Genomic DNA, 27,279 nt, shown 5'->3' on the forward strand with positions numbered 1-27,279 from the left:
CTACNCTCTCTCTCTCTCTCTCTCTCTCTCTCTCTCTCTCTCTCTCTCTCTCTCTCTCTCTCTCTCTCTCTCTCTCTCGAACCCACTGCCATGGCGAAGCCGCCGCCGCCTCGGCGCTACTTCCGACTCAGCCTTGATTGCATCTCCGGCTCTGACAATGCCGTCGCCTTGATGATGACATCTGGATCCACCGTCGACGACTCCTCGACGACCTCCGCTTCGACCTCGACTGCATCTCCTCAACGCGCAGCCGGATCTACAAGGTCCAACCAACTCCGACGACGTCATCCACCACTTGTTCAGCGCCCGCCACCGTTGGAAGCAGAGATTTATGTGCCTTAGTAGATCTCCCCAGTGTGTGTGGACCTTCCTCTACCTTTTCCGATCCTCTGATCAGCCCCGTCATCACTGGCCACACCTTCTCCGATCAGCCTCGTCGTCTTCTTCTCCGCACCTTCTCCTATGAGTTCGAGACGGTGACGACGAAGGTGATTTGTCAGTGAGGTACAGATCTATCGAGGATCCACCGCCTTGAGGCGGTTGTCATTTCTGACAAGGACACCGGCCGATCCAAGGGCTATGGTTTTGTGAGTATCCCGATTCATTTCTATTCTTGTTCAATCTTGATCACGCATCACTGACTGCTAATTTAGTTGTGGAATTTGATGAATCAATGGACGTAGTAGCTTTTGTAGGCGGTGGTAGTAGTTTTTGTAGATGGTGGTAGCAGCTTTTGTGGCTGGTGGTAGTATTTTTTGTGTTCGTCGAAAACCTCACAGTAGTAGCTTTTGTAGGCTGTGGTAGTAGCTTTTGTGGCTGGTGGTAGTAGTTTTTGTGTTCGTCGGAAACCTCACAGTAGTAGCTTTTGTAGGCGGTGGTAGTTAGCTTTTATAGCTGGTGGTAGTTAGCTTTTTTTAGCTTGTAGTAGAATTTTTGTCATCGTCGGAGGTCGGCCGGAAACTTTTGTAGTAGCTTTTGTAGGCGGTGGTAGTAACTTTTATAGCTGGTGGTAGTAGCTTTTTTAGCTGGTAGTAGTAATTTTTGTCATTGTCGGAGGTCGGCCGGAAACCTCGCCGGTGGTCAGTCGGAAATCTCGCCGGAGGTCGGCCGGAAACTTCGCCGGAGGTCCGTTGGAAATCTCGCCGGAGGTCCGCCGGAGACTGTTCCGAAATGAGAGTGGTTGTTGACTTTTTATACTAGTGGCATTCTTGTAAATATAAAGGAGAAAATCTAATTTTTTTTGTTGGATGGCAGTCTGTAATTATGTTGAACTTTAATACTTAATACAAAACTTTATTTAGACTTGGGTGGACTTATGTGGGTAAAAATGTTGAGGTGGATCTATGTGGAAAAAAATGTCTCGAAGTGGACTTATATGTAATTGGCCCTTTTTAATTTCGGATGCATAGATTAGTGAGTTGTTGGTCTCATCTTTTTTCTTCTAGTTTGATCGAGTTAGAGACTCATGCTCTTTGTTAGTAGTTTTATTGTCTTGCGTTTGTAAGTTTTGTAATCGGATTTGTCCTATGATTAATAAATTATTCATTTCTCACTAGAAAAAAAAATATATTGTATTATATACTTACACTGTCATGTGTACAAAAATTTATAAAGATAAACAGCATATATTCAAGCCTTCACTTGATTTGATCAAAAACAACCAAAGTTTGCTAAAGCATCCGCCATATCTCTAAATGTTTTTTTATGATTAGTCGTAACCTTTACTAGGTCAATAAAATTTTATTAGAAAAAGTAAACTTTTGTACCTCACTACTTGACTAGTACACGAGCAGTGTGCAAATAAATGATCAATTGATTCAATATCATTAAAGAGCAGGATATGTGTCATTCCTTTGTATTTGTATTGAACAATTTTGTTACTTGTGTTTTAGGCGCAGCCATACCAACATTCAAAGGAACCAGTCTCATCAGTGATTTTATTAGCGTAGATTTGATTCCTATTTCGAAATCTACTACTAAACTTTTTTCTTTCTCAAATCAAAAGTATATCATACATTCAAATCACACGCCGAATTGGCATGGATGCACATCTTCCCTTTAGCACAATGTATATGACGTGGTGTGCTAGCATCACTTATCATTTTCATTTTACATATGCTTCACAGTAGGGTGATGATCTCATTAACTAAACTATTTATATTGATGAACTTTAGGTTGCTGGAACTGAAGATGGTGTGAAGAAGCCACACTGCAAACATTCTCAGCTTGAAAAAGATGCAGAAGCATGGTGCAACTGGATAACTCTGGTTGGTCTAGTGGGAGATAAGTACAGTTAAATATCCTCATAACAGTATATTAGTGGATGGAACTATGGAAGCCTAGATCATGCATGCATGAGAGCTGTAACTGTTGGTAATTTTGCCAAAATTGTAATAGCAAGTGAAGAAAGTGAATGGAAGATGAAGATCATGCATGTTTTTCCAAATGAACTTGCAATACAGTAGAAACCAACCTCTTTGATACTTTTGGGATACTTTTGGTAAACCAAACTCCTGATTCATATGTATGCCATCATCATTATCCAAATATAGCTCAATACACAAACAATTTATGCCCATGCATACTACTCCACTCTGCTTAATCAAGTTATATCTATAGGTTTGTCTATGAACTTAGTCATATACATGCTTTCTTCATTGTAGGTTGCAGATCTTTGTAAATGATCAAGTTTTGGGATCTATAAAACAGAACCGAAGTGCAGATGATCTTTGCCAAGCCTTGTCGTTCATTGTTTATGTACAACATATATGTAGGACCTAATAGTCAATTCAGTTGGAATTTGGAAAGACAACTATATCTAAGGATCACAATAGGAACCTAATTAGAGATGATGGACACTGTTGGAGAATGATTAAGTTAGGAACTATACATGACTTGAAATTATTCGGTTGCTTCTTGAGTTTTTTACCACCACTTTTAACCTAGAGAAGCAAGAAGAAAACTGGAAAGGGAAATAATCAACTCTTTGGTATGCTAATTTCACTAGTATAGATATATACTGATTACTTCTGCTTCTATTCACCATTGATGCAGCAAGTTTGATCATCCTACGAAGTAGGACTGCTTGAGAAAATGCAGAAGCATGGTGCAACTGAATGGCTCTGGTTAGTCTATGGGTAGACAAGTACTACAGTCAAATATCCTCATAACAGTATAAGAACGCATGGACAAGATTTGTAACTCTTGGTAATTCTGTCAAAATTGAGTACCAAGTGAATTTCATAGAACTCAACTGCTAAGTAGAATTTTGATGTCAAATCCTTGAAATGTAATGCAACGCTCAAAGTAAGTCTCAGACCACCAGTTTGTAATACAAAACAAGTCATCTAAATGATTATGAAGGAACCTACGATATTTCTTACTGTCATAAAATGAGCCAAAATCCCTTTTCATAGGATTATAAACGCCCATACAATACGTAAGCAGGAGAGGAGTACCAAGAGACTATCAGAGAAGCTCTGTGGCATATAAACCCCATCAAAATTAGATCCTGCCCGAGAAATGGGTAGCCAGTGTTCCCATGAAACCCAAAACTTTATAAAGTATTAAACCCGAATTCCAAAGCAAAGTAGGTGACTGAGATAACAGAAAATTATCAGACATAATACTAAATATGAAACGCCACCTCCAATTCTGATCATAACCCTGAAAATACATAATTTCAAGGTCAATTCTAGGCTAAAATGTCGAGTTCTGCATCTGAAACCCGTAGAACTCCTTAAAGGGAGGGACATACAGAAGCTATACACCAAAAATGAGAACACCATTTCAAGTCTCAAGTTTTTAATTTGAAGAATGCAAGTAACACCAAAAGTGTGTCTGCAGAATGACAGGACCCTCTCCTACTAATATACCTGAATCTACTACTTTAATTAGACAACAACCCTGATGGAGATAAACATATTTATAGGAGATAATGAACATAAGGTTACTTTTCCGCAGCCACTTGAGCAAAGAAAATCATAATAGCCACATAATGAAACGGTGACAAAGATTGAAAATTCATTCAATTAAAAGCTGTAAACCACCAAGTAGCATTTCTTTTCTTGATCAAATTATCATGGTTATTCCTTCTCTATTCTGTTCAAACAAGAGTAACTTCTGAATAGGAAAAAATATATAAACACAGAAAAGTGACAACCAATCCTAAACCAGCATCAATGTCTGTCAAATTGCATCACACTCTCAGCTGCAGGACAGCTGACTACCATTCTGAACTTTGGTATTTGGTAGGAATGCAAGACTATATTGCAACTTCCCACAACTTTCAAACTCTGTGTTGTCTTTAAGTTCAGATTTTGGTGGGTTTTGAGCTATGACTAGTAAGCTCGGAATTGAAAGATAACAAACTAATGAAAGTAAAGACAAGAACTACTACGACAAAGAAATGCAGGAAATTCGGAAAAGATAGTTCCATTCATGCCCAAGTCATGACATCGATAATTCACATACCAAAACCTAACCTGTTCCTACCACTTCAACCCTGTTAAGTACAACCAGAAATCCACAAACAAAAATCAAAATATGACCAGGCTTTCTACATCAATAACAAGTCTCTCAAGGTTATGCCTGATCAAAATGGATTTCAATACAAAATAAAACAACTAAGACCTTACCACCAAACTAATTGTCAGATTGCTTAAGGGCCTCCAAGATCGACTTGGCTTGGTCTCTCAAGAGCTCAGCCTTGACAGAAAAAAGCTCCACAGCAGCAACTTCAAGCTTAAACCACCTAGCCTTCAGCTCTTCACGTTTTGCTTCATCAACCAAATCCATCCCTTTTTTCAGAAAAGCTTCTGAAAAACCAAGCTCTTTAAAACCCTCAAATCCTCCTACCATTCCAGACAACACATCAAGTGATGCCCCCGAAACCTCACCCTCCGCCTTTCCAGCTTTCACATGTCCAGCACCACCACCCCAGACTTTCTTCATCAGCTCGGCTTCCAACTCATGGCCTTGTTTGGGCTTGAAACCGTCCTTGGCCATCCGTTTGAACTTCTTCTTCATTCGCTTCAATTTTTCTTGAAGTTGTGACTTTGTGACTCTCACGCTCAGACGATCCTTAACCAACTCATAAAATGCATCCATCTCAACCCAGGCATCTTTCTCCTGCAAGGCTCTGAGCAAAAGCAGCTCGTCTTTTTCGGTAAAGACTCTCTGGAACGGCGTCACCTTCGGCTTCTCCTCCTTCTCAGCCTCATTCTCACTCTCAGCCACCTCTTTTGTCTTCTCCGCAGCCGTCGCCGGAGTAGCTGACGCCTTGGACCTGGTCAGGACGGGCTCCTTGGCGGCAGCATCGCGCTTGGCGTTGGCTGCTTGCACTTGTCCGGCCCCGTCGGACTCGGAGCCGGAGTCGGTTTCGGATCCAGTCTCGTAGTCGGAGGGAGGAGACGGAGGCTTGCTAGACTCCGATTTGGTAGGTTCCGGCTTCTTTTTCTTCAGTTGGGAGGCAATGACTTGCTCAGCGCCATCGGCTTCTTCTGCCAATGGAGTGCGGGCGCGCTTGGATTTCGCCATTGGAGTTGAAAAAGCAGAGGGATGATTGGGAAGAATTGGGAGAGTTCGAGAGCGATCGGACTAAATAAAAAGGGTCTGGGAGAGAGAGAGAAACGCTTTCAGAGTAAATAAAAAGGGTTCCCTTTTCGATTTCCTAGAAATCTGAAATGATGATTTGGTTCCCCAATCTTCTCTCGGAATACAGAATATACTTAACTTCAAATTTTAAATTTGGATACTTACCCTATTTATTTTACAATTTAATTAAGAATTAGAGACTGGTCATCTTCTCATTTCTTCAACTAAATTCTTTTTTTTTATTGGGTTGCATGTCTTCGTACTAGCCTCTACATGTGCAAATTTGCACGGTGTCATAAAATCACCTTAAAAAATTAAAGAGTAGTTAATTTTCATTTATCAGCTTATTTATCTATTTTTTATACAGTTATCAAGTATTGTAATTGTCTTGTAATTGTAATCCCATTTTTTATCCACTCCTCAAGTTTTTCTCCCTCCAATTATCTCTTCATTTTATTTTGAATTGAAGAATGAATAGAAGCATTATCTCTTCATTTTATTTTGTATTGATGATTTGGAAGAATTTGAGTGTTTGAGAGAGAGCGATAGGCTATAAAAAGGGAGAGAGTGAGTGATCTTCCCTTTTCTATTTCCTAGAAATCTGAAATGATGATAAATCCTCTTTCAAATTCTTTTGGCTTCCCCGATCCTTTAAAATTCAACTTTCAAATTTTGTTTGAGTTTCCAAATTTCCCACAATTAAAGGAATTAAAAACCAGTTATCATTATATACCTCTTCTTGCCGATCTAGTTTTATTATTAGAAAATTTCATTTAAGTCACATTCTCCACATTTTCTCCCGCACAAGTCCATCCTGTTTTTTTACCCAGATAAGTCCACTTTTCTTTCTCAAATTATTTCATCCTGACTATTTTACCTCTGTACTAAAAATCTATCCCTCTCACACACCTCTCTCTCTCCCTCTCCTTTCTCTTTCTGCCTTTCGCTCGACTTCTCTCTCCTTATTCTTCCACCTCCGATTCCGACGACGTCGCCGCCGCACACCTCTCTTTCTCTCTCTCAAACATACGATGGTCAACCGAGACGGTGGCTCCGCCGTGCTCAAGGACACCGCAACGGCGATCTTTGCATCTGCGTGATCCATAAAGTTGACGCCGACGATCTGGATCTCAACAATGATGTGGATGATCTAATCCGGTAGGCAGCGATGGCCTCGACGAAGAAGGTTTGGTTGAGAGGCACACCGGTCAAGGAGAACGACGTCAATCTCGGGGAAGGCCTCAACGTCGTCGCTACGTTTAGTCCTATGGGATCTCGGATATGCCGACCTAACGAGGTGTCCTTCGATCTCGGAAATGCAGACCTAGCGAGGCATCCTTCATCATCTCCAATCAGTCGCGTTCGATCGTATTTCTGATCGGTCAAACGCTGAGGAATTTCGTGACTCATCATCCGCAGTGAGCGAAGACGGGAGCTCCGTCGACGGAGCGACGTCTTTTCTGTCGTCGTCGGCCGCCGGATCCGATCTGCAATTCTCTTGATTTCCTTTTATGCTTAAGCTTTAATCTTCTAATAATTGTTTGTTTGTTTTTATTGGTTGAGTAAATATCTTGTAGTAGTTTTTGTCAGTGACAGCAGTAGCTTTTGTTAGTTAGAGTAGTATTTTTTGTTGGTAACGGTAGTAGCTTATATTGATGGAGGCAATAGCTTTTATGTCTGGCAGTAGTAGTTTTTGTATATAGGGGTAGTAGCTTTTGTTTATGTTGGTAATAGCTTTTGTTTATGTTGGTAATAGCTTTTGTTTATGTCGGTAATAACTTTTGTTATGGTGGTAGCTTTTGTATATAGGGGTAGTAGCTTTTGTTTATGTTGGTGGTAGCTTTTGTTTATCTCGGTAGTAGCTTTTGTTGGTAGCGGTATGTTGGTAGCGGTGGTAGCGGTAGTAGCTTTTGTAGGCGGTGATAGTAGCTTTTGTGGCTGATGATAGTATTTTTTGTGTTCGTCGGAAACCTCACAATAGTAGCTTTTGTAGGCGGTGATAGTAGCTTTTGTAGCTGGTGGTAGTAGCTTTTGTGGCTGATGCTAGTAGTTTTTGTGTTCGTCGAAAACCTCACAGTAGTAGCTTTTGTAGGCGGTGGTAGTAGCTTTTGTAGCTTGTGGTAGTAGTTTTTGTGGCTAGTGGTAGTAGCTTTTGTGTTCATCGGAAACCTCACAGTAGTATCTTTTGTAGGCGGTGGTAGTAGCTTTTGTAGCTGGTGGTAGTAGCTTTTATAGCTGGTAGTAGTAATTTTTGTCATCGTCGGAAGTCGACCGGAAACCTCGCCGGAGGTCAGTCGGAAATCTCGCCGGACGTCGGCCGGAAACCTCGCCGGAGGTCCGCCTGAACCCTCGCCGGAGGTCTGCTGGAAATCTCGCTGGAGGTCCGCCGGAGACTGTTCCGAAATGAGAGTGGTTGTTGACTTTTTATACTAGTGGCATTCTTGTAAATATAAGGGAGAAAATCTAATTTTTTTTGTTGGATGGCAGTCTGTAATTATGTTGAACTTCAATACTTAATACAAAACCTTATTTAGACTTGGGTGGACTTATATGAGTAAAAATATTATGGTGGATCTATGTGGGAAAAATATCTCAAAGTGGACTTATATGTAATTGGCCCTTTTATTATTCCAAATGGCGCTAAGAGTTTTTATTTGGAGAGTTTGTCATAATATATCCTCCCTTCCTTAAGGAAAGATTGGCAGCAAAGATGGTTCAAAATTCAAATAGTATCGTAATCTAATCTTCACGACTTCACCTTCTGTTACTAAATAAGTGCTGCATATAGTCATGGCACATTGAATCATGTTTGTTTTAGTCCTCACACAAACCAAGTGTTTGTGACTTGGAGGATGTAGTACTGTGTTATCCAAGTTGAGTGGGATCAATTTGTTTACTCCGGGGTGTTTGGAATGAGAGAAACTATCCGAGTTTGGGAGGAGAAGACGTGCTCTTCCAGAGATGTTGTATTGAAGGCTACAAGCCTACAATAGCATTTCAATTTATGCAAAAGTTCCATGTTCTCAGAGAAATGGAAGCCTCCATCACCTGGCCTATTGAAAATATATATAGATGGTGCGTTTAATCACACCACTACTGCTGGAGGTATCTCTGCTTTGTAACAGTATAATCTCTATTCTTACTAAAAAAAAAATAAAAAAATATAAAAAAAAGTCTAATCTCTATTATCAAATAAAGGGCTTACATTATTCAAAAAAAAAATAAAGGGCTTACATCTTTCAATTGAGAAAAGAGAAACATTAGATAATACAGAAGAGCCAGAATAAAGGCCAGTCAAGTAATATGGGCAATTACCTAAGACATATTCCACCAAAAAGTGACCTTCACTTTCAGACCTAAAAGAATGACTGCAATACACAATGGGGGCAGAAACTGTTTGGGAGCCCAAGAATGTATGTATACCTCATCAAAATTCTGATGAACCAGGTGTCCGAGGGAAAGGAATCACATCTCTGATATTCTCCATCCCAGTTGCAAATTGTACAAGCCTTTCGAAACCCAGACCAAAGCCCGCATGAGGAACTGAGAAAACAAGGACATCAAACATCAAAAAACGTAAATTACATATGTTGGAATTGTCATATTCCAAACAATAAATAATGTAACTAGGACCATGCGACTATATCAACATGTCAATATTCACTACAGGATTAACTTTAAACTCTCCAAACACTAGCAAACTCTGCATTAACTTTAAATTCAGATTTTGGTTGGTAATTTAGAGCTACAAACTAGCAGATAATAAGCATATAAAGTAGAGGAAGGAACTTTAATAGTAAAAAAAATCAGGAAACTGATAGAAGGTTCCATATTTCATGCTAATAAAGCCAGACATAGGGAATTTAAAAAATACTAATTCTAAGATTGGCTGGAAGTCGGCTTGGTCTTGACAGGCTAGCCCTACTCATTCTAAGATAGACCACTGGCACTTCATGCCTTACAGCTGCTAATACAAAGGACAAAGCTCGAAGCTAACCCACATATGCAATTAAATTTCAAGCAATAGTGTCTAGCTGGTGAAGGTTGCATCAGATTTTCATGTCACCAAAAAGATTAATCATAAAAGGGGGGGGAGGGGGGGGGGAGGGCATATTTTCAGAAGCAAGCAGTTTTTATTTTTACTTTATTATTTTTTAACTTCAAAAAATAGAATTCCTTACCTGACCCATAACGACGCAAATCAAGATACCACCAGTATGCCTCCTTATTCAGCTTTAATTCATCCAACCGATCTTCTAAATATTCAAGCCTCTCTTCTCTCTGGCTTCCACCAATAAGCTCTCCAACCTGAAAAAAACACAGCCACAACATATAGTGAGGATAAAGGTACACAATTGTTTCGATAAACATAAGACTTGTTTAAAGCTCATTCACAGCCAATCCCATTACATAGAGAGGACACACTGTCAAGTATATCCATGGGGAAATATATATACCGTGCTCAACTTGGGTTGAGAACCGATATAATTATAGCTTTAAAGTGGCATGATATACTGAACTTTTGTTCATATATATTCACATCATGTCATGCTCATATCAGTTTTCAACACAAAATCAAAAAGACATTAATCGGCAAAATTGAAACAATGCACACAGTTTTAAAGGATGCGACTAAGGAATCACAATGTAACCGTCACCCATCTCAAAAACATACCACATAAATAATCTATTCAGAAATCATGTCTAGCCAGATTCATTCTTATTAGTAATCTTAGACAATGCTTGAATTAAAAACATGAATTTCCAAACCTAGACATCAATGTCAACAGGATTGATTGCTAAACCCAACCTTGGGGTTTTAGATTGCTCTTCCTCTGTATTCCTACTATTTTGCAATTTGATTGACCCAAAACATGCATTTTTATGCTGTGTAAATCCAGTGTAACATCATATGTTTTTTTTTTTTCTCAAAAAAGTAATTTGGAATTAAAAAGGATTTGACACATATCCAATAACAGTAGTTTAACCTCAAAAAAGGTAGCAGTATATTTCTACAAGAAACAATACAGAGAACACATGAAATAATTTGTCCTAGTTTACCCGGGGAACCAACATATCCATAGCTGCTACAGTCTTTCCATCATCATTTTGTCGCATGTAGAATGCCTTTATCTCCTGAAAGAAGTAACATGTATGAAGAGCTTCAGAACAATAGTTTCAGAACTGGAATTAAACATCAATTTAGTTTTCCCCTTCTCCGGTAAATCCATAAAATGAGAAAAGAGAAAGGATAGTTCATGCCTTTGGGTAGTCCCTGACAATAACTGGGCATCCACTAAATGCCTCTTCAGTTATATAACGCTCATGCTCACTCTGCAAATCACATCCCCACTTCACCTAAAAAGAAACAATGACCACCTTTTACAATACTGAGAAGAACAATAGGAATACTTGTTAAATAATGACTACCAGTTTACAAAAATCGAAGTAAATTGCTATCTTTCATGGCCAAAAGACAACCGAGTACTAGGTCACAAGACTCACAAGTATCAAAACTGAAAATGCTAAAAACAACTGATGGGCAACTTCTGACTCCTTACTATATATATTATTATCTCCTGACTCGGTGAGAAAGAACAATAGGAATACCTAGTTAGTTTACAAAAATCCATGTAAATTGCTATCTTTCATGGCCAAAAGACAACTAAATACTGGGTCACAAGACTCACATGTCTCAAAACTGAAAATGCTAGAAACAACCGATGGGTGACTTCTGACTCCTTTACTATATATGTTATTATCTCCTAACTCGGTGACTTAATCAACTTCAATTCTAACTCAAATTAAGCTTGAAGAGGAATCGTATGTATCATGAAACAGCATCCCACAATTCACATTCCAAGCAGTATAATTTCAAAAAATATCAGAAAGTGGCAATCCAGAAACGGAAATCTATTACTCCCTCATCAGATTGACAAAACTATTGCCAATGGTATATCCAAAACTTGAGAAATTCTAAATTCTAGTCAAACTTTCCCCCTAATCAGAGGCTCATGGTTACGATAAGATCGTGTTGCAACATTACACAGGTAATCCACAGGATAGGAACAAAGTATACTCTTGTAACTAATAGTAAATGTGAGTCTGTTGAAGAAAAATATGAGATGGATTATATTTTCTTCCAGCAATAGAGATTTCAAAATAATCATCTTTATTCTATCACAAGAACACCAAAGAAATTAAACAAAAACAATAAAAGATAAATAACAGTGCATTTAAAGGCACCAAATTTTTTTGAAAGCTTTTAGCTTACATACTGGGAATTCAAATTTCTTCTTTGCTCTAAGAAGAAGTTCAACTGCATCAGTGTAAGTCAACTGCACAAAGTCTTTCTCGGCTACATCCTGTTGGTTGAACCCATAAAAAGAATGGATATATAATCAGGGCAAGCAACATAGCTTTTATTCAAAATTTGGAAAGCAAGGCATATAGCTCCATCGCCACATAAATAATCTATTCAGAAATATACAAAAATGACTAAATTCCTTAACACAAGCAATTTACAAGAAGAGGTCTTACAGTCAATCGTTCGATGATTCCTTTCTCAATCCAAGTATTGAAAAAATCCATGTCTTCTTTGCAATTATCGAGCACATGTCTCACCTACAAGGATGGAAGAATACATTACTCTAAAATCCAAAATAAAAACATCACTTGACCAAGCTAGCACAGGTATAAGTAGTGTTTGATAATAGTGTTGATGAAAATAGTTTTGAAAGGTAACATACTACATACTGGAGATAGGCAGTTGCACAGGCCATGTCATCATTCAGATCAGCAAATGCAAGTTCAGGCTCAATCATCTTTACCAAGGCAGGAAAAGAAAAGAAGTTAACAAAGGAGAAGTTTTATGAAAGAGTCAGAAAGAAGGTGTATCTAAGAAAGACTTAATACTAAAACTTACCCAGAATTCAGCCAGGTGCCTTGATGTGTTGGAATTTTCGGCCCTAAATGTGGGACCAAAGGTATAAACCTGGAAAACAATGTATCATGTTATCTTCATAAGATGATACAGTGATTGTAATACCCATCTGTTACCGAAATGAGGATAAGAAAGGTGAAGAAGAAAGAAAATTTACATCAGAAAGAGCAGTTGCATATGTTTCAGCATTGAGTTGGCCAGAAACAGTTAAAAATGCTGGTTTCCCAAAGAAATCCTGTCATCAACAACTGAAATCAAAACTGAGAAATGGGTGTTATAACAATGGTAATATCAAGTGGACCGAAACGGGTTCCAAATTTTATTAAATCCAATCTTAGAAATGGGAGCCAACCAAGTTAGGTAAATCTAACCCAGAAAAAGGTCATTATGGCCGATTATGGTTCAACATAAGATCACCACACAACATCTAGGCGTGACATAGGAATAACTATGACAATTCCCTCAAATATAGAGACCAAAATTTTGGTAGAGAACTCAATGTTTGCTATATTGGGATCATTTTAAAGTAACAGAATCTTTGATATATGTCTGACATACTTTTCTCATTTCTTTTATATGCAGAATGAACAAGGCAAGAGTGATAACATTAATAATTCACTTTCTTTGTTATAAATTAAAAAATAAAAAATAAATAAATAAATTGAAGCTCCATCAAACTCACTTGTGACCAATCAACTCGGCCATCCTCCTTTTTTGGTATACCATTGATAGGGGAATCAGAGACTTCTCTGGAGCTTGGTATCTGTTCATCAAAGCATTAAACAAGTACTGAAGTTTACATACATATAAACAAACATACAACATATCCAACAAAAAGTCTGAAATGCGGTACTAGTTGTTCTAAATGGCATCTAATACAATCTAACATCTAGAAAAAGAAAATATCCATAAAACACAAAAACTGTTGCAAAAATCAGAAAACTAGTTGGAGAGAAGGTGTAGTTTCTAGCATAATCTCACAATGCATGTTCTTCAGAATGGTAACTGCCTATGTATCTTAGATGCATGTCTCCATGAAGGCAGTAGAGACAAGGAATTTATCAAAAAAGAAGCGTTATTCAGTCCCAAAATACAAAATCCACCCCCCGAAAAGCATGTGTGCATACAGAGATGTATCTTATACAAAGCAAACTCTCCCTTCGAATAGTTAAACTTTTTAACTGCCTAATATGACGATGACTTATTGAATTGCAGAAGAGAAGCATTTTATGAAGAGGGATAAGCAGAAGAACTGCCATTAGCCGTACGAAAAACTACAATTACCCCCTTCCTTCTGTTTAATAGAACGTTTATATTTAGTTATAATTCATTTGAAATTTATATAATTGCACATGTTCTAAAGAAAAAAACAAAAACCCAAATCACCCCGCTGCAGGGCATCTCAAGAGGCTAGCATATATTTATACAAACTAAGTTTGTACATAGACAATAAAACAAAAAACGATTGAACAAACGTAATACACTTGCAAAGAGCATGATAGTATAAAGAACAAACCTAACATAATAATATTTGATATCAGAAGTTCAGAAACATCAACGCTTTGAAGTAAAAAAAAGAATTTATAAGCTGTGGTGCTCACCAGAGTAGTTACACAGAATTGTTCACCTGCTCCTTCACAATCTGAACCAGTTATAATGGGACTGGAGACCCACACAAATCCATTTTCTTGGAAAAAGTTGTGAGTAGCATAAGCCAAAGCATTTCTTACTCTTGCAACCTTCACATAATAGAAATAAAAGGTATCAAGACTTCATACCTAAAAGATGCACATAAAAAATGAGTAACCTTCTGACATATTCAATTATGTACGAGCAAAACTGCTTAACCTAGTGGACAAACAGATCTGTCTACATGATTCTGACCTGTGGAATCATAGAAAATGAGTGGCAACAAAAAAACAGAGCCATACCGCACCAAAAGTATTGGTTCTTGGCCGGAGATGAGCTTTCGTTCTCAGAAATTCTCTGCTGACCCTTTTCTTTTGGATGGGAAAAGAAGGATCACTCTTTCCAACCTATGACGAAAAATAAAAAAAACACATGATTCATACAATTTATTGGTTAGTAATCTAGCAGTGATTCACAGTAAATAAAGATAGTGCTCTGCAAAGAAAAAGGGCTCAATTTCTATCTCAGATATTGAGGCCATCTTATCAGGGACACCGCATTCGTGAAATAATTACAGCTGATTAATCAATCTCTGTCTATATAATACAGGATCACTCCTCTATTCCTTTTTCTTGTTCTTTTCAGGGTAGGATTATCGATTACTGATCAAGAGAGCAGAGAGTAGAATATACTAAGCTACTAACATATTCAACATGAACACATCTAGTATGCCAGTTAGCTGAGCAGAAAGGGCAAATACTAATATTAATTCAGCTGATAAAAAAAGAAATGGTTGTTTAGTGGCTACAAACAACTAATAAAACCCATTATCTGATGGTTGAGGTTTGCTTCCAATTTAGGTTCAGTACAAGAAAAGCATTTATTCCAGAAGGACTTCAATCTATGTCTTTCTACTTCTTGACGAAGGAATTTTAAAGCGATATTTATATCATATTGGTATCTACTATCTAGAAGTAGGAGGAAGAACCCATATAATTGCATTATGCAGTCCAAACAAAGTCAATATTAAGCTGTCCAAATATACCGCCAAATATCTGAATAACTTAAAACAAAGGAAGCAAAATACTAACCACCACAATTTTGTTGATCTTCAATTCCACTTTTTGCTTTGATCCTTGGCTAGCAGCCACAACACCTTGCACCCATATCGAAGCACCAGTTGTGACTGAGCCAGACTCTACCTAGCAACAACATCCCACAAGCTTTTAGCAAACCAAGACGATAAGCCAGAATTCCACAAAAACTATCACACACAAAAACTATCTGCACTAAACACAAACTATTGCAGATACTAATCATCCAAACCAAATGCAGACATAAATCGACGACAACAAGGAAAGGTGTACCAAAGAATGAATAGTTGAACAATACCTGATCATAGCCTTCGGCATCGGAGTCCATTACACATTGCATATTCGAGAGACATGAACCGTCATTAACCTAAAGCAATGAAATTCAAACAAAAAATTAGATAATGAAACCAACACAGAAACAAAGGTTTGGAATTTACAGAGTATGAATTGGAGTGAGACCTCAATGAAGGTGACGGTGCTTTGGACCCGAAGAGTCCGAACCCAGCCGGTAACCACCAGAGTCTGGCCGAGCCGGTCGAGGCCTTGGTCGGGGCCGCCCTTGATATCAGCGACCTTGAGCTTCTTCCTGAACTGGCCAACTCTGTCCTTCAACGTTTCCGAAATTCGGGGAGCGGCGGTGGTCTCGCCGGAGTGGAGAGCTGCGGCGACGACGGAGCAGAAGGAGCGGCGGGGAGGGGCGGAGGAGGGCGGGAAAGGGCGGGGGAGAAGAGGCGGGAGAGTTGGAGGTTTTGAGTTGGGGAGGAGAGGTCTGATGGGGTAGAAGGAGAGGAAGCGGAGGCGGAGAGAAGAAGAGGGCGGCGCGAAGGCGGCCATTTGGGCGGGGTTGTGTGGAGAGTGAAGAGCTAGTGTGTTTTAATGTATGTGAAGCATGGTATTTTGATCTAGATATTGATCGAGGATTATTTCCATTACGTACACACTATTCATTATGTAGTTTTAATCTACTTTAGTATTTACTATATAGTTATAAATAGCAAAATAGGACGTGTTAATACTTAATAGCATTATTCTAAATTTTATAGGACTTGGTTTACTTCTAATCTCTGTTTTGGTTGTAAATGGTTTTACATTCCCAGAGAAGCCTGAATGCAAGGCTTATTTTATTTCTGGGAGAGCGAATGAGCCGAAGGATATTTGACAATTAGTTTAGCAGACACTGTATACTCCCTATAGGATCGAAGATTAATAATTGGGTTAATATGTGCTCCTTAGAATGTCTTCGCTGAGAAAAAATTTGGATTAATCTATTTTTGATTGAGATAAAAGAAGGATATAGGGTGAATTAGCATAGTACCCTCCAAACAATAATCTTGAGTAAATAACTTCATTTGTTGGATATTCACGTTGAAGATACTGTTGGAAACTTTATTATCTCTATGAGAATGATTAGGTCTGGGCTCGAGCCCGGACCGACAGGCTTTTTACAAGAATCAGGCCTGGACCGGGTGTACCAGAGCCAGACCAAGCTTTGTTGTTAGCAGGTGAAGGACCGGCAAAACACCGGGCCGTCATGAGCCAAACCGGGCCTACCGGTTTTGGTTGGGGTCGGCGGTGCCTTCATGGGGCAGCGGCGGCTTATTTGCTTCATAGGTGGGTCGAGGTCGACAGCTTAAATCCGGCTGACGGCTTGCAGAGATCCAGATCAACGATTGGAGCTGGACTAGGTGTTACGATCTGAGTGAGATCAGAGCAAATTGTTGTGCAGCAGATTTGGTCAAATTCGATTGGGCGAGATTTGTAGTGTTGCGGCTTAGGGCTTTGTTTGAGTGAAAGGAAGGCGGGGTTGGTTTCCTTTTGAGGAAGCTAGCGATGGTGGAGGGGCAAGGTCGGCCGTCAGAATTCGAGGGCGTCGGTTTCTGGTTCTGATCGGGATGGGGGGAGGAGAGAAGGGTGATGGGTATGGGCCTCTAATCTATTCAGGTTGTTTTGGGCCTGGATGGATTAGCCCATTATTCTTTTTTCTTTTCTCAGTTTTGCCTAGTATCTCAATTTTATTTTCTATTGTTTAATTCTTGGTAACTCTGGTTGTACACCAACTGCGGTCTCTAGATGACTAAAATTACTTTAAAGAGAGTTAGATAGTGCTTTGAAATTCGGGTGTGTAGGCATAATAATTGAGTTTATATGTTTGCAGCGAAGGATATCTGTCAGTTAGGCTGTTAGCTTGGGTCGAATATAGATTTTAGCGTAAGACACTAGTTGATGTAAGTGTTTTTGGCTGTGGATAAGTAATGAAATTATCTATCTTTAATTAAAAAAAAAAAGAATTAATTAGTTTTTTTTCCGACTAACAATAGAAACAATAGGAATTGATTAGTCAAATGCTGTAACATATATACCAAGCTAGCTATTCTTATGGTCATGGCCTCAAGCACATAATATAAAAGAAGATCATGACAAAGCTAACCGTTCCAAATCCATAGAAAAACAGTTCATTCGATTCATAGATTTTATAAAGTTCGAGTATAGAAGAAGCAATCTATAGCAGCTGCATCATTTGTATTCATTATCTATATGTGAAATATTATGCAAGTATGGCCAATGCCAATAAATATAAAGGAGAGTAGCAGCAAGCTGATCGAGAATTTTAATACGAGAATATATGAGATGAGCATGACAAATTAAAAATCAGAAGTTGCCAAACTTAATTGTTGGCATTGCTTGTGGTTGAGAACCGCCCACATGAGCTGGTTTAGGTTATGGATGTGAGCCACTCCCTCCACCCTACTGCATGAATATCTATGACAAAGTTTCTTTCTTTATTGTCACTTACGTTCTTGTTTTGCTATTCTAAAATCGATGACCATGAAAATGGAATTAACTTCAATATCTTTGTTCTTGGCTTCTGCACCATGAAGAACCTAACCCTGTTTTTGCTTCAGAGAGGTACACTGAATCAGAAATGTCCAATAGATTTGATCCCACCGTATATCAGATATATATGCACCTGGCCCTTTCCCCCATGTTATAACAAAAACCTCTGTCTAGGGGTTTGCTCTACATATATATATCACTCCACCATAATACATATGCATGTATATTTGCCTTTGCATGTATCAGTAGTAGTAATGACCGGAGACAACAGTGGTCGTGAGAATGATGGTTTTCAGGCCTTCTTCAAGTGCTGGATTGCTGAGCAAAACCAACACCTCGATGACCTCGTCGTTGCTTCCAAAGCTGCAGACTACAATGGTGACCATGATCAGGTGTTGTTAAGTTCCTTGGTAGAGAGAGTGTTGAAACATTATGAACAATACTACAACGCCAAGTTTCAATGGGCCAAGCAAGAGGTGCTGTCAATGCTGTCGCCGCCGTGGAGGAGCTCATTGGAAGATGCGTTCCTTTGGATAGGTGGCTGGCGACCAAGCATGGCTTTTCATTTGCTCTACTCGAAGTCCGGGCTACACCCAGAGGATTGTTCTGCTGAGTTGATGCGAGGGTTGAGGTTCAGCAATACTGGTGACTTGGGTGATCTCTCACAGTGGCAACTCACCATGGTGGACGAGTTGCAAAGGAGGACTATCCAGGAGGAGAAGCATATATCGGAAAAGATGGCCAAGCTGCAGGAGACTCTGGCTGATAATCCACTTGTTGAGCTGTCGCACTTGGCCACCGATAAGATGAGGAAGAATAATAATGTCCATGAAGAAGGAGGTGATGATCATATGGAGCGAGTTGAGTCCACTCTAGCTTCCAAGGAGGAAGGTTTGGAGAAGATTTTGCACAAGGCTGATGATTTAAGGATAACAACACTCAAGAACATCACACAAATTCTGAGTCCACTCCAGGCTGTTCATTTCTTGATTGCTGCTGCAGAGTTGAACTTGAGGGTTCATGACTGGGGCATTAAGAAAGACGATGCAACTAATTAATGTCACCTTGCTTCACTGGTAAGTAGTTTAATTTTGGAGATGAGGGCTTTGGATGGTTTTCATGCTCTGTTTGGATTATAGATGAAGGCTTCATATTTTTTTTTTTCTATAGATATGTAAGTGATACTTTGGATTTTCAGCTGATGGTCGGAACCTCAGTTTCTGTTTTTCTCTGTAGAATTGAAGTTTCCTTTGGTTGTTCTGTGATTTAGTGTTTTGGGATCGAACTTTGTCCTATACTGTTAATATGTACCAATTTTGTGAATTTAATTACTACTTGATCAGATTGTGAGAAAGTGTGAGTAAGTGAGGCCTTGCTGTAACATATGTATCATTCTTTGTGCTATTTTACCTCTTCAGTCACACAGTTTATATCTTTGTTCTTATTCAATGTTTTGGGTAAAAACAAATTGAGTTATTTGGTGAGATCTTTCATCAGCTCACCTACATTCTAAATTGTCGTTTTTCTTGTATCCTGTCCTAAGTTGTCAAATGTTACTTATTGCAATTTTTCCCTCAGCATGCCATCAACTAGATTGGTGAATGTAACTGCTGATGAACAGAATCTCTGAGCCTTGCAGAGTTGCAGATGGCGTCCAAATCTTGATTGCACCAGTCTCGGATGCAAAGTCTACTTGCTGCCTAAGTACATTTTAGTATCTTATCACTCTCTATATGATGTAATATAAATAAGGCAATACAATGGAGTCTGTTTGTGAGGCTTTCTCAAATTCTCTCTGTTATTCATCTCTGTTTTTCAACTGCTAGCTACATCATTACAGTATGCCACCAAATAGATTTGAGAAATTAACTGCTTAAAACTGAAAAATCGACAGTAATAAATCTTCTACAGTTCTAGCTACTTCAATACCTCAAACGTCGTCAGTGTCTGCTCACTCTGTTATTAATACAAACATGCATGGCGCGCCATATAGAAGATTAGAAGTATCTCTTATCATATCAAGGAGTACTGCACGTAAATGAAGCAGAAAAGTAAAATTAGCATCTTACTACTGCGAGAAACATTTCTCTATACCAGAGACGAAAAGGATTTTACCAGCTTTTCAATGACAACATTTTTATCCTTCTTAGAAGAAAAAAAATTGCAACTTCTAAGATAATGCTCACTTAATTTCTGGGAATGTCTAGTTGTCAACACTTAGATGTATATGATTCTAGTAGAACTGTTATGTAGAATCTGCAGAACATTATCGGACTTCCCTGATGTGAATATAGAAAAGACAACATAGACATTTGCTGGTATAAATGTTTTGACATATACTGATCTATTCATTCACAACATGCAGTATCAGTCCACAGCCCCTGACCAGCCTATACGTTATGGATGAAATTCTGAAGATTTTTGTTAGGTGGATCTCAAGAGAGCTTTGTTAAGATTTCGGAGGATCTTTCGTACTGCATCGATCAGGATATATAATGTCTTAGAGGGGCCATGAAAGGAATGAATCTGTAATTTATGTGCATCTAATTGAAGGGGGAAGATACCGATTATCATGTCCATGTCAATTATACTTGTGCATGTTCTCCACTTCTATGTTTTTTATTTTCTGGGATTTCTAGACTCGCTTTAATCCTTGGTAAGTAATTACTGTTGTGTTAGCTAGGATGTTCGTTATCCTTTCAGGTACTTTCACATTTAATATATTTTCATAGAAGGGTTGTCTACGGTACTTGGATCTATACCATACACCCATTTTATCACTAATTGAACAAAAATGATAAGTTAACGAGTAAAATTTACAACATTGACAACAAAATTACTACATTTGTTTTACACATTTACATATAATTGAACCATGATACTACAACTACAACAAGTAAACTTGTAAATTGTCTTAAGTTAAGTAATTACCTCTAATAGAACAAAAATTACCTAAGTAATGACTATCTTTACCAAAACGACAACAAATTTGTTGTCATATCGGTAAATGTAGGTATCACAGGTAGGTACCCTAGAAAATTCATTCACATATATCTAGCTAGCTATATGATTGATTACATCAACCTCAACCATGATGGAGAGTCCAAACTAAAGAAAAAACCATACAAAATTTTACGTGACTGCTACAGCCGGAGCTGCAAAGTATCGATAAGATGATGCATGTGCTACTTCTGATGAAAGTGATGACTGCCCTTCATATCTATTTGATGTCGATGATGCCGCTTCAATTGAAGCCAACTTCTCAATGGAAGCCGACCATTTCATTATCATGAAGCTTCCCTTTCGCCACGGACCCATATGCATTCTGCTTTCCTTCATTGATCGCTTGGCTGCATCGCATACAACTCGAACAATGGCCTTGAGGCAGTCGGGTTTTCCTACATAAGTTCTTGGTAACATCCTTACCAGATTCCGGTACTCATTGCATGCTTTTGCAATCTCGAATTGATCGCGAAATTCCAGTTCAACTACATATAAAAGTTGCTTTTTTCGGCTTGATGAGGATGAGTTTCCAATCACTTCGATGTACTCATGAGTTCCTGATAAATAAGGATTATACAAAATGAGGGAAAGAAGAAACAACACTACTACATATAGATGAGCTAATTAAGGATTCTTACCTCTTGGTATTTTTTTGGTCTCGGACCATTTTGATATGCATAGTGAGGCTTTGAATCCCTTATTGCAAAGTGAGTTGACGATTTCATGCCGCAAGCAATTGTTGCATGCATCAACATTGGCCTTGTTGCGGCATCGACACAAATCTCCTTGCTCTGATCTCACCTTCTCTGTGATATCGCAAACCTCTTGCCGCAACTTTGTTCCGGTTAAACTGCTTCGTTCTAAGACCTCCTGTTACAGAATCAGCAACTCCAGATTAGCGCAAGGGAAATTAAGAGTGTACTGTGGAATTGTTAAGGACAGAGACCTAACCTAAGCATGCATGTAAGATATACAACTAGGCGACTAGCTACATGCTTTTCTGTTTTGTTTTTAACTAAATCCTTTTTCTCAAATTTGTTTTAACTAATTAGAAGCGCAAATGTGAATGCTAAAAGCCAAAACTAGGGTTCCTATATATGATACTGCACTTCACTACAACCACACACATGTCCTAAACGTAAGTATTGGACCATTTGAAATTATTCTTCTTAAGTTTGGACACACAAATGATTGTGAACCTCACATTTGTTTGACAAATGACTAAATGAGGAACCCGAAAATCGGAAGAAATGACAAACTTATACATCAGCAATAAGAACAAACTAGTCAGTAATTGCAAACCAATTTGAGAATACAAAAAGAAAGAAAATTAACCCGGCCTTATTTACAATTACTTCAGCTCAGACACAGACAGACATTCATTTGTTAATCTCTAATTTCTGGTTCTTTAATCCCTTAATGGAATTATGCATGAATCAAATTTAATCATAAATATAGAATTTACAATAAAACTAACAGGGAAAAAATTATTAGCTATGTGCATGAATTCAGAGAGAAGTAGGCTTGTACCTGAAGCACAGCTTGTTGTGATTCCCAGTACAAGATCCTCTGTCGTTTGGCATCTGAATCGCCAGTGTCGTCATCGAATTCATAATCCGAGGAATTCTGATCAGATTCATCGGAATTTTCATAGTAGAACACAGAAACTCTCTCTTCAAGGCTGTCCATGATGATGGTGATGATGATATTGTTCCTCCAAGAGCCTTCCCTTGTTGTGTTGCTGGGAAGTGTGAGAAGAGGGGTGAAGGCTCTTGAAGAAAAATGAGAGATGAGCTAGAGGATGGATGCATGGGAATGTATATATACATTTATATGTGGTTTGCCACGTCTAGATATTGTTGTTGCAGAAATTCCAATATTTCTGTTGTCTTGTAACTACAAATTCGTTGACACCAGAAATAATGAAGATATTAGTTTATGAGAAGTCTTATTTTTCAGAAGAAAAAGAAACAATTTTGGCTGGAAGTGAGTCACAATTATCAAACAAAGCATGACTGAATTAGGGTCTAGAGATTCAACAGTAAACAAATAAATGAGGACTGCAGGGGGTGTCGACTATATTTCATCAACCATTTTTTGTTGGTTTTTTTTTTTGCCAAAATGGCTCTGAAGATTACATGAATTTTCAATTTGTCCTCACTGAGTATATTAATTCCTAATTTCCTTTTTATGTCAATTTTATGATATTATCGGACTCTATAGAACACGTACAAGATCAAAAAGGAATTGAAAATATAGAATGCCAAAGGTTTTAGTAGCCAGATCAACGTAGTAAGAAATTAAGACTACTCGCCTATTCTTGAGAGTTGAAGGTCGTTTCATAAGGACACAAGTCCTCGGTGATTCTACTGTAAGAAATCAATGTTCTGCACTATATAGGCTAATATTCCAAGCAGAGAAAAAGTGAGTTTATGTTTATATAAATCCCAAAGTATGTAACTTTGGGCTCCCAAGCACTATTTATACAAGAACCACAACTCATAAAATGAGAAAGTGTTCAAGCCAACATATGAACATAGGTCCGACAATACACCTACAGGCACAGAAGATGCATAAATCACATCTTCTTACAATCTTAGATGTCCATTATGATTTAGGTCTGTAGATCGAGGTCCATGAACTTGAAGAAATACTAGATGCTCTATATAAGTAGAATTTTGTTATATATAATCACAGCAACTGCAAAACCTAAAGACAGTTAGAAGTCCTCATAAATCGGTCTAACTTTCAGAAATTTTACAATGTCATAACAACAGGTTGCTATGAATGCTATAGCTAAAGGTTTCTGACTCTCATAAACTCAGGTTAATAACTTCAGAAGATGCATAAGTCCCTTCTGCAGTTCTGCTCACTTCCGCAGACATCTTACATTAAGATTCGGCTCTCTGTAAAGACCATCAATTTATATGAAATTGTAATGCTCTATAGTTATTGTACACGTTATTTGTTATCACAGCAACTGCAAAACCTAAAGAACAAAATTAAATCATAGATCTAGATGTGGTCTAATTTCCAGTAACTTTACAATAACATATTCAATCAAGCATATCCACACTTTTACAAATCAATCAAAAGGAGCTTAAACATCAAAATGTATATCTTATGTGTATAATAACCGAGTAAACACCCACTTTAGTTCACCTTCCTTGCTCAAGTACTTTGTTCAATTTTTCTACTGGAGAGCATTTGAAACAGAATAAATAAAGTCCAAGAAGCCAGTTCCCTTAAGAAGTCCTTTACCAGTCAAGAGCTCAATATCTAATAACAAGAGGAACCCAATCGTAGCTGCCTTCCCATTTATTATTTCATTCCTCCTTGTGAAACCAAACGCCCCTCCTTCTAAGCTCTCATCAACCACCATTTTCACCTGATCAATTGGAATAAAGCATCATAATCTATCAAACAAATGAAATCAACAGGAGACTGGATGTGATCACTGCTCCCCCACTCCCATTTTTTCTTTTTCGCTCAAAGAAGATGGAATATAAGAATGCCATCTTGGAAAAAAAGAAAGAATCTTATCCAATGATCTCTGGTGTTGAGATTGAACATATTCGACTTTAGGCACATGCATGGCCTCCGGGATTTCATCTTTACAAGCAAGCAATTTTCAGTAGTTTTGCTGTCTGTTTATTCCATTATCTTTCTCTAATTTTAACCTCCAATGGCAACCTATGATTAGGATTTTAGGAATGAGGCTAACTTACTCAAATATGTCAAGTAACCTTCTTCAAAATATTGTACACTAATGATAAACTGTTATAAGGTACTGAAAACATTAATAATAACTGATATGAAAAAATCATTTGTATCAACTAGACTAGGTAGCTATCTTCATTTGATTCTCAACTTCCTCTAAATACTATGCATTTCAGTTCAATAATTTAATCAGTACTCAATCTAAATGGCAAAGCACATCTGTTCGTTCACTACTTAGCAATAATATACTCATCCATATATGTCAAATTATTGCAATCTAAATCACCCAAGAAGATGAATTTGTTGCGTTACCTCCTCGATATTAACATCAGAAGCAGTGACACCAGGTTGAGCCTTGCCGCTGAACACAATCTCGGCAGCTGCATCAGAATTTATTGTTCCGTCTTCGAGGCTAATGTAGATGTTCTTCTCATCAGTCTTGCAAGGATAAATATAAAGAGTCCTCAAAGCCGGTGTGAGAGCTCTCAGCACCGGGTTTTTCGGGTACCAATCCTTGACGGCGCCACTCCGAAGATCAAATGTGCTATCAGTTGATGGACACACAATACACCCGTCCTAACCAAACAAACGTAAATTAGTTAGTCGAACTCGTAACCTCCCACTTAAATTAGTTAGACTAATTTTAGTGATGGAATACTTAATTATAGACCTGAGTGAGCTTGGCATTGAGGAGGCCTTCACTGTAGGCACCTTCCGCCGGCGAGCGATTCTCAATGGCGAAGACTTGGTCCTTGTACCACAGCAGCAGTATGGCCTCTCCGTCCTGAACTATCACGCGCCGCTCTCCTTTGGGAAGCGCCGCCAGCGGCACCACCGGCACCCAGTTCTCCGTTTCCGCAACCGAGACCTCCGTCGCCTTGGTTGGTCGTCGAGGGAAAGAATGGTAATTCTTCCCTAGTGCATGGAGGGATGATGAGGATGATGATGATGAAATGGGATGAGTAGAAAGAGTGAGGGGCGGTTTGGGGAGGAGAGGGCGGGAAGAGGGAGGGGTAAGGAGGTGATTACGGGGAAATGAGGGGGCGAAGGGTGAGGCGTTGGCCATGGAAGAAGAGGGTTTGAAGAGGAATGGATACGAGTTTAGGGGAGGAGAGAAAGGGAAGTGGATAACGTAGGTAAGACTTAAGAGCAAAAGCTATGGTCCTGTTCTTATTTCACAGTTTTACCAATAACTGTTACTGCTTAAACGACAATATTCTCCCGCTCATCAGGTTATGACTTGTGAGGCGCAAAAAGCCAGTCTTATTAAAAAAAAAAAATTAAAATAAACCATTATAAGAACGAGACAAGCTATGGTACTGAGATATATATCATACTTTTATTTTACATGTACTTAAACAAAAATTATAATGTTATGAATCAAATTGAGAACAAATTTACCAAATTTATTTACACTATTTACATGAAGTTAAACAAAATTACAACTATAAGAATAATTTGTTCAAAAAGTTGTAAAATGGTTGTACATTTTGTAATTACAATTATTAGAATAAGATTACAAACACGACTCAGCATTACTCTGACTACAAATATGTTGTCACATTTGTAAATGTATGTATCGCATACGGATAGGTACCATAGAATTTCCCTATAAGAACAATAGAAGGTATATTTTGAAATAAATATCTATGACCGGATTTTCACAACCGATAACCGTTGACCGTGACTCCGGCGACCATTGACCGGGACCCAACGACATGGACTCCAGTGACCAGATGTCTATTTAGGGCAGTAGGGGGTTCATCGGATGGTCTATTGGGGGCAACATGGGTTCGTCGGGGTCTATTGGGGTCAGTAGGATATCCTGTTGGGGGCAGTATGACCCTTGAACTTAACTGTGTGCTTCAGTCACTTATAACATGTCCCTATTGGGGGCAGTATAACCTCCTATTGGGGTCAGTAAGATCTCCTATTGAGGGCAGTATGACCCTTCCATAACACATAGTGATAAACAAGCTACCGCAAAACAAAATGAAAATAAAAAATGGTTCCTCCACTAGACACTTCCTCCACGTCCTGCTCCAAAGTAAAGAATGAATGGCTATGGCATCAACAAAAAATAAAGAAAGAATGGCTTGTATGACCAAGAAAACAAGTGGGAATGAATTACACATTTACACATTGCCACCTCAATGCCCAGAACACTACAACCACCCCACTCAATCATGAAAAGGAACACTCCCACTCAATAGACTTCAAATTACTGAGTAAACCATACTCCCACTCAATCATGCATAAACCAGTAATTAAACTCTTACACTTCAATAAAACTCTTCAAAATCTGTCAAAACCACCTGCGACTCCCTCTTTGGCCAAACCACCGCTACGATCTTGCTGAGTCCTTCGTCGCCCGCTTTCGCTGCACCGAGCCTCACCACTGCTCCTTTCTCCATGAGAGAGAGAGAGAGAGAGAGAGAGAGAGAGAGAGAGAGAGAGAGA

General features: G+C 38.6%; 5 protein-coding genes across 5 annotated transcripts; 1 reads left to right on the plus strand and 4 right to left on the minus strand.

Annotated features, from left to right (window-relative positions):
• Window positions 1–4,644: 4,644 nt before the first annotated feature.
• On the minus strand, window positions 4,645–5,538 carry LOC101298660 (mediator-associated protein 1-like). The gene has a single exon (XM_004289447.1). The coding sequence runs from the start codon at window positions 5,536–5,538 to the stop codon at window positions 4,645–4,647; it is 894 nt and encodes a 297-aa protein (XP_004289495.1).
• A 3,484-nt stretch (window positions 5,539–9,022) lies between these two features.
• LOC101311319 (asparagine--tRNA ligase, chloroplastic/mitochondrial-like) lies at window positions 9,023–16,141 on the minus strand. Its single transcript, XM_004288432.1, has 15 exons — window positions 15,721–16,141; window positions 15,560–15,628; window positions 15,259–15,369; window positions 14,470–14,574; window positions 14,140–14,277; window positions 13,221–13,301; window positions 12,696–12,773; window positions 12,521–12,589; window positions 12,345–12,419; window positions 12,136–12,219; window positions 11,874–11,960; window positions 10,858–10,953; window positions 10,657–10,731; window positions 9,777–9,903; window positions 9,023–9,138 (listed from the first exon to the last, which is right to left on the minus strand). Exons 1-15 carry the CDS (start codon window positions 16,093–16,095, stop codon window positions 9,023–9,025), a joined length of 1,686 nt encoding a protein of 561 aa, XP_004288480.1. The 5' UTR covers window positions 16,096–16,141.
• A 2,114-nt stretch (window positions 16,142–18,255) lies between these two features.
• On the plus strand, window positions 18,256–19,882 carry LOC101311616 (TGACG-sequence-specific DNA-binding protein TGA-2.1-like). The gene is made up of 2 exons (XM_004288433.1): window positions 18,256–19,172; window positions 19,675–19,882. The coding sequence occupies exon 1, from the start codon at window positions 18,312–18,314 to the stop codon at window positions 19,152–19,154; it is 843 nt and encodes a 280-aa protein (XP_004288481.1). The 5' UTR covers window positions 18,256–18,311; the 3' UTR covers window positions 19,155–19,172; window positions 19,675–19,882.
• A 1,346-nt stretch (window positions 19,883–21,228) lies between these two features.
• LOC101298948 lies at window positions 21,229–22,809 on the minus strand. Its single transcript, XM_004289448.1, has 3 exons — window positions 22,630–22,809; window positions 21,738–21,969; window positions 21,229–21,656 (listed from the first exon to the last, which is right to left on the minus strand). The coding sequence occupies exons 1-3, from the start codon at window positions 22,786–22,788 to the stop codon at window positions 21,229–21,231; spliced, it is 819 nt and encodes a 272-aa protein (XP_004289496.1). The 5' UTR covers window positions 22,789–22,809.
• Window positions 22,810–24,122: 1,313 nt separating this feature from the next.
• On the minus strand, window positions 24,123–25,885 carry LOC101299245. The gene is made up of 3 exons (XM_004289449.1): window positions 25,490–25,885; window positions 25,132–25,395; window positions 24,123–24,487 (listed from the first exon to the last, which is right to left on the minus strand). The coding sequence occupies exons 1-3, from the start codon at window positions 25,883–25,885 to the stop codon at window positions 24,293–24,295; spliced, it is 855 nt and encodes a 284-aa protein (XP_004289497.1). The 3' UTR covers window positions 24,123–24,292.
• Window positions 25,886–27,279: the final 1,394 nt, after the last annotated feature.

Source organism: Fragaria vesca, linkage group LG1 (genome assembly GCF_000184155.1).
Source record: "Fragaria vesca subsp. vesca linkage group LG1, FraVesHawaii_1.0, whole genome shotgun sequence".
NCBI lineage: Eukaryota > Viridiplantae > Streptophyta > Magnoliopsida > Rosales > Rosaceae > Fragaria > Fragaria vesca.